This window comes from Mus caroli, chromosome 19 (assembly GCF_900094665.2).
Source record: "Mus caroli chromosome 19, CAROLI_EIJ_v1.1, whole genome shotgun sequence".
Lineage (NCBI taxonomy): Eukaryota > Metazoa > Chordata > Mammalia > Rodentia > Muridae > Mus > Mus caroli.
In genome coordinates this window covers 26445188-26453007 of record NC_034588.1, presented here as the reverse complement: position 1 = coordinate 26453007, position 7820 = coordinate 26445188, and the positions used below count along the sequence as shown (strand labels likewise).

The 7820-nt window shown below is 43.0% G+C and overlaps 1 protein-coding gene across 1 annotated transcript in view; it reads right to left on the bottom strand.

The window, feature by feature from the left end:
• Pdcd1lg2 (programmed cell death 1 ligand 2) overlaps window positions 1-7820 on the bottom strand; it is a 60224-nt gene that overhangs the window by 40579 nt on the left and 11825 nt on the right. Inside the window, exon 2 of the mRNA XM_021152335.1 lies at window positions 5668-5735. Within this exon, the coding sequence (XP_021007994.1) occupies window positions 5668-5735 (68 nt within the window). The remainder of the gene's footprint in view (window positions 1-5667; window positions 5736-7820) is intronic.

Here is a 7820-nt window from a genome sequence, read left to right as displayed (position 1 = left end):
TCACCTCTGAACCAGACCTGAAAAGAGACTTTGAGAGCCACACATTGTGGCTCATGGCAGTAATCCAAGGAGTCGGAAGGCTGGAGCAGGAGGATTGCCATGATTTCAGATCTAGCCTAGGTTACAAAATGAGGCCTGTCTCAAAAACCCAAAGAGAAAAAATGATGGGATGTGGGGATGGAAACACACAGATCACGTCAACACATCGACAGTGTGTTAATAAAGAAATGAAAAACACTGAAATTAAAAAAAAAATTATTAGATGATTTCCATACATAATTTACCAAAGAAGATACGTGATTAGACAATAAGCACATTAAAATGTGCTTAGCCTCATTGGTCACTAGAAAACTGAAAGCTACAACCACAGCAAGGTATTTCTATGCATCTATGGGGGTAACAGAGGTCAAACAAGGCCATGTTGCTACCAGGGCTAACTGAAAGTTTCAGACACTGCTGATGACCGTGTAAAGTTGGAAATCTAAGAATTTCCTATACATTTGTTTATAATGGCCATAGGGTCTAGAAATTCAATATAGCTAACAAGTATAAAATGCATGTCCATGAAGAAACCTATTTGCAAACATCTATAGCAACTTTATTTAAAATCACCAGAAATGGGAAATAGCCCAAATGCCCTCCAACTGGGGATTGGATCACACAGCACACACCACTCAATAACAAACAGAAATAAGCCATTGATAAAGACTGCCACATGCATGAACCTCAAATGCATTACACTAAGAGAAAGAAGGCAGATAGCCAAGTGTCTGCAGACTATGCTGTACACATGTGTGGGCATATCACAGTGAATTCCACTAAACAATATAATTTAATGTATACTACTAATAAAAAATAAGTAATTACATAAAGACTATCTAATCCCACTTTCATTGCAGAGGCCATTACATGACCATGTATTTGTCAAAATACACAGATTTTTTTTCTTAGTGAAAAGGTGAATTTTACTGAATATAAACTTAAATACTTTTAATATAAAAATATATCGCTAATTCTGTTAAATCTTTATAGGTAGTATATATTGGCATTTCTTCTAGGTTCTGCTCCACAGTTACCTGGCAACAGCCAGGTGTGCCTGACTCACTATAAAAGGGGCTGTTTGCCCCTCCTCTCTCTTGCTCTTGCTCTTGCTCTTCTTCTCTTCCTCTCTACCCTCTCTGTGCTTTCTCTCCCCATTCCCCTCCCCCTCTTCTCTCCATATGTTCATGACTGGCCTCTACTCCTCCTCCTTCTTCCTCTCTCCCTCTCCTGCTACCTCTCCCCCCCCCCGCCCCACCTCTCTTTCGCTCTCTGCCTTTCTCTGTCTCTACTACCCCCCAACTCCCCTCCCTATGCCCTGAATAAACTCTATTCTATACTATACCATTGTGTGACTGGTCCCTCAAACGGAAAGGATGTCTCAGCATGGGCCCACAGAGGCACCCCCTTCTCTCACACCATACCACACCTCCATCAGACATATCCCTGGCTTCTTTATCTTTTTTTTATAAAACACAACAGTATACCTACAGAATATACATAAGGAAAGAGTTGATAATTAATTAATGGATCATGAAATCAGAACCATTCAGGCTTCTCTACAGTCTTGCAAGGATTCACTTAGCCCAGACACTGAAATAGCTGCAATGCCCATCAACTAGGTAAATAGACTATAGTGTGTTCAGTAAAATATATAGTTGCTTAAAACCTGGGGTTGCTTCCATTTGCTGACTTGGAATCTACAAAGAACGTATACTGTCTGAATGCTTTAAGAGATTTCTTTTAAAGCCGGGCATGGTGGCGCACACCTTTAATCCCAGCACTCGGGAGGCAGAGGCAAGCAGATTTCTGAGTTTGAGGCCAGCCTGGTCTACAAAGTGAGTTCCAGGATAGCCAGGGCTATACAGAGAAACCCTGTCTCGAACTCCCCCCCCCACCCCCCCACCCCCCGCAAAAAAAAGATTTCTTTTAATCATCAGTAGCCAATTGTTTTTATGAAGATCAGGGCCTCAGGGCCGTAACAATGAGGGTGTGAGCAGAGCTTTGAGGAGCAGCCTGCTTGGGCTGTAGAGGGGTAGTTCTTGTGGGTGGGGAGCGATGAACACTCTGGGGGTATTTCCAGCAGTGTTTGGTCAGGTCAAGCTTGCATCTGTTTTGTGTGGTTTTCGGTGTCTGTGGCATATCTTACAGCAGGGTGATTTATAGGAGAGTTATTAACGCAATTCCTGTAAGTAAAATGAGCATCCAGGAGCCCATCCAAGAACTAGAGCATAACTAATGACACCTCTACTGCTTCCAGAGGTAACTGATACTGAGGCCGGTGCTTCTCGATGTCTTGCTTGTTTCAGCTTCACCTAATTATTGAGGGATGCTCGAACAGCAGACTTAGGAAAAAGGCATTGTGCTGTGTGTCATCCTTCCTCCTGGGTGTTTTACAGATGCAGCAGCTTGTTTGTGTATTTACTTCCATGCTTATAATAACATATCCTTCCTGTGGACCGTGATTTCTCTATTTTAGAGCACTAGGAATGTCACTGTCTGTCTGTAATGACTAATTAATCTGCTAAGCATTGGTTTTTTACATTTAAACCTAGAAATGAATGCATAGAGGGTAATGAGGAATCATATCCGGATAACTCCTGGCTAGGAACTGTTTTGTTCAGGGAAGATACGGGTCCAAGGGCTACACACTAAGCAATTACAGAATTGGGGTCATCATTCCATTATCCGCGATAACCAGGGAATCCTCTCAGACAATGAGTATCATAGCCCACCTACTCTCAGGATCTTTTTAAAACTCTCCTATATTCTTTAAATTTTTGTACTTTGTATTTTGCAAATGATCCCTGAATGCGCAAGTTCTATTTAAAAGCCTAAACAAACACACAACGATACTGTAGTTTCCCTTTTCCTCCCTATCCCATGCCTTTTCCCTTTCAATCACCATTGAATAACCACCAGCATTCCTAAGCTTTGTTTTCTAGGTGCCCCCACCAATAGCTTTCTAAGAAGTCAAAATACCTTAATTAGAAAGACACATAAAACACACAAGAAGGCATTCTAATTTAACACTCATTTTAATAAAAATGTTTTGCAAAGAAAGAGTAGACAGGAATTTCAAGTTTACTGAGCGAGCAAAACGACCTGAAATTTCACCTCACACCAGTCAGAATGGCTAAGATAAAAAACTCAGGTGACAGCAGATGCTGGCGAGGATGTGGAGAAAGAGGAACACTCCTCTATTGCTGTGGGAATGCAAGCTGGTACAACCCCTATGGAAATCAGTTTGGTGGTTCCTCAGAAAATTGGAGATAGTACTACCTGCAGACCCAGCTATACCACTCCTGGGCATATACTCAGAAGATGCTCCAACATGTAATAAGGACACATGCTCCACTATGTTCATAGCAGCCTTATTTATAATAGCCAGAAGCTGGACACAACCCAGATGTCCCTCAACAGAGGATTAGATACAGAAAATGTGGTACATTTACACAATGGAGTACTACTCAGCTATTAAAAATGATGGATTCAGGAAGTTCTTAGGCAAATGGATGGAACTAGAAAATACCATCCTGAGTGAGGTAACCCAATCACAAAAGAATAATCATGGTATGCACTCACTGATAAGTGGATATTAGCCCAGAAGTTCAGAATACCCAAGATACAATTCACAGACCACATGAAACTCAAGAAGAAGGAAGACCACAGTGTGGATACTTTGGTCCTTCTTAGAAGGGGGATCAAAATACCCATGGGAGGAGATACAGAGACAAAGTTTGGGGCAGAAACAGAAGGAAAGGCCATCCAGTGACTGCCCCACCTGGGGATCCATCCCATATACAGTTACCAAATCCAGACACTATTGTGGATGCCAACAAGTGCTTGCTGACAGGAGCCTGATATAGCTGTCTCCTCAGAAGCTCTGCCAGTGCCTGACAAGTACAGAATTGAATACTCACAGCCATCCATTGGACTGGGCACAGAGTCCCCAATGGAGAAGCTAGAGAAACGACCCAAGGAGCTGAAGGGGTTTGCAGCCCCATAGGAAGAACAACAATATGAACCAACCAGTACCCCCAGAGCTGCCAGGGACTAAACCACCAACCAAAGAGTGCACAAGGAGGGACTCAAGGCTTCAGCCGCATATGTAGCAGAGGGACAGCCTTGTGGGACATCAATGAGAGGAGAGGCCCTTGGCCTTGTGAAGGCTCGATGCCCCAGTGTAGGGGAATGGCAGGACAGGGAGTGGGTGGGTTAGTAAGCAGGGGGAGGGGGGAAGGGATAGAGAGGTTTTTGGAGAGGAGAGGAGATAAAATTTGAAATATAAATAAAGAAAATATCTAATTGAAAAAGGAAAAATATATATCCCCATTTTAAAACTTATGTTAAAATTCCACCCCCAGTTAGACAATTCACAATTTATTGTCTACTGTCACCATTTATTTAGTACTGTTAGCACTATAATAGGGGCAGGGGAAGGGCAGAAGGGACATCAGCGTGTGAAAATCTTTCATATGCCACCTAGTAACTAACTATGTCATCTCGGGCACATTAAAACACCTTCCCATGTCTCAGCCTCTCTCCTTGCCAAATGAGTGTTGTGAAGACTGAATGAGACATAAGCTGCCTTGCACATTGCCACATATCGGCCCTCGTATGAATGTAAGCATATCTTGCTTCCGCCATCCTTCCCACTCCCTCAGCATACCTCAGAGCTCATAAAGACTGTGATTGCCTAGTGCTGCTTTTCTTAAAAGAAACAGTCCTTACCCTACTGAGAGTGCCAGTGTGTGTGTGTGTAGTGGGGGGCGGGGGGGGGGCGGCGGCGGGCGGCGCAAAAATACTAAAACAACAAAACCAAAACTTGCCATCCCTGTTTCCCTAGCTCCTTCATTTCCTAAGCAGCCCACAGGGAAAGAATGAGAAGCGTGGAAGAGAAGTGTGGGCTGACCCCCCAGACAGAATGAGATGGGAGGGGAGACAGTCACTTATCAAAAGGCTATCCAACGCCAAAGGATCACTTTCCCATGATTCCCCTCAAGGAAAACCTCACGCTCCTGCTGTGGAGCAGCCACACCCTTAGCCCCACAACTGTTGCTTTTTTTTTTTTTTTTTTTACCTAATGTTCTCTTGGTACTGCAGCCCCGATGGCACACACCAGTGATCTGAAACGCCTTCCCCAGGGAAACAATCAATTCTGAAACAACTTTCTCCCTTCTAAACCACATCCTCCACTATATGTCCCATCATCAAGTTCAAAGGCGTAGCCTTCTGACTGAGTTTTCACTGGGGCTTTATTGTCTCCGAGTTTCCAATTCAGTCTACGTTATGGCATTAAATGACCAGTGGCTGCCGCCATTGCGTTAAAAAAAAAAAAAAAAAAAAAAAAAACCTCATATGAGTAACGAAGCGCTCTATGTTTGCCTCAGTCACTGTCCCTGATAGAGGGCAAAAGGGTAGCTGCTTGGCGCCTTACATTAAAGGGAACGGCCTCTTAGTCCGTTCAGACACATGTGATTCATTGCAAGCATTGGGTAGTGCTACTTGAAATATCCAGTAACCACACTCCCTCTCAAAGAATGCCCACAGATACTCATTTCCGGCTTTGGCTAGGAGCCACCACCTGCTCATCGTTCCCAGAACCCTCCCATCTTCCGTTCTTACCTGCTACAGGATGAAGTTGTAAGCTCAGGTTCAGTATCGGCAGCAGGAGCAGCATGGTCTGTGTCAATCTGAAACAGACAATCGAGAGTCTCAGGGCTCCGCGTGCTTTCTCAGTCTCTGAAAGTTTAACTCATCCCAAGAGCAGGGTAATGACTCAGGATCCAATCTTATGGGAGATGCAAGTGACAATGGAGGAGCAAAGACAAGAAGAGAGGCTGCGGGTTGCTTTTCTGGAGAAGACCTTACTATGCACAGCAAGGAGGAAGACGGGCACTCTTTCTGAATTCAAATGAGCTGCTCTTCTTGCACCTCGCATGGCCTTTTCTGGAGAGCAGGATGGACAGCAACAGCCACCCACACTGGCAATCATCCGTATCCTTGCGCGCCTCCACGTCACTTTCTAAAGCTCAGTCAATACCAAAATCAGCCTTGTTTACCTAATAATAAGCCGTCATCTGTAACTGGACTGGAACTTGCAGAGCGTGATCCTGGAGAACAGGGCTCAGGAGATCAGAGCTGGTGTATCAATATGTATTAATTGATTGAGCAGAAAACATAAAGCTGTTGAGTCCTGCCACCCCCAACGTGCCTCTTGTATGGTTTGTCTCTTAATGAGTTTTCTAATTATTATCTTTCAAATTACTTATTTCTTGGGGGGGGGTGTTGAAGCAGGGTCTCAGATTGTCTAGGCTGGCCTCTATCTATGTAGCATAGGCTGACTTTGAACTCCCAATCCTGCTTCCACTTTCAAGTACTAGGATTACAGGCAAGTGTCACTGTGGCTGACCCACTTTTTATTCTTTTGGACATATTAAATAGAGGTTAATTTTTATTAGTTGTTCTAAGATATACCTCAAAGAAGCTTAGTAGAGTCTGTATGCTGAGAATGTTTACCTCCATGTTATAAAGACTTTTATCAGCTAAGTGCTAATTGCCTTACACAATGGATTTCATTGTAACTCTTCACACATGTTTATAATGTACTTTGGTTATGTTTAGTCCATTTACTGGATCTGCCACTTCCCCCATATCTCCTCATTAGCAGTTCTTCAAATGTCATTGAATTCTTCCTTATGGCTGAATAATGTTCTATCATCATTCATATACATACATATATATATATATATACACACACAAATATATACATACACATATATAATGCATCTATACATATGTATGTATATATATCCCATTTATTTATCAGTGAACACCTGGATCAGCATCATAACTTGCTTACTATAAATAGTACAGCAATAAGCATGGATATATGAATATTTGGAAGCTGACTTAGACTTCATTGGGTATACTCGGAGGAGGGGAACAGCTGGATCATATGGTGGTGCCAGTTTTAGTTTTTTAAGGAATGTCCATGCTGATTTCCATAGTGGCTGAACTAACTTACACTCCCATCAGCAGTGTGCAAGGGTTAATTTTGCCTGCATCTTTGCCAATATCTGTTGTTTTGATGTTTGCTTGATGATAGCCATTTTGATTGGGTGGGTGTCTGTGTTTTATGAGAGCTCTCAGGTCTGCTGGGAACAGGAGGTGTGGTAGGCCCTGCTCTAGGGGACAGGAGGTATGACTGGAAGGCCCTGCTCTAGCTCAGTGTGGCTCCATCTCTTGTTTCACTTCTGACCTCAGGTTTTCTGCATCCACAGAGTACTCATGTTTTAAGCCAGATGGGAAGGTACACTGCTGTCAGCCCTTCCGTCTTGAGGCTTTATTAAGCCAGAGTAAGCCGCACACTTCAGGCCTGGGAAAGCAGAGCCAGTAAGCCAGTGGAGGGCTTCTCTCTGGAGCCCCGGGGACTTTGTCTGCATTTTTAGAGAGGACGGTGCTTTAGCTAGAGAGTAGACTGCTTTTGGAAGGATGAGCTGCAATGCAGCCTTAGGAGGGCACTGTATACATTTGCACTAGGGTGCTGGGCTAGTGGAGGGCGTGATCTGTTGAGGGTTTTTTAAATGTGTTCATTAAATTTATTTTTAAATGTTCAGCAGCTTTATTAAAATGTTGTTAACACACAAAAGCAGGCCATATAAACTTTTTTTTGTGCTTTAGTATTGTATTTGTAATTGATACATTTATAAATATACAGATTTTTTCTTAAGTGTAACCTATCAAAAGATTGAAATGTGATAAAAATTTCATTCTTT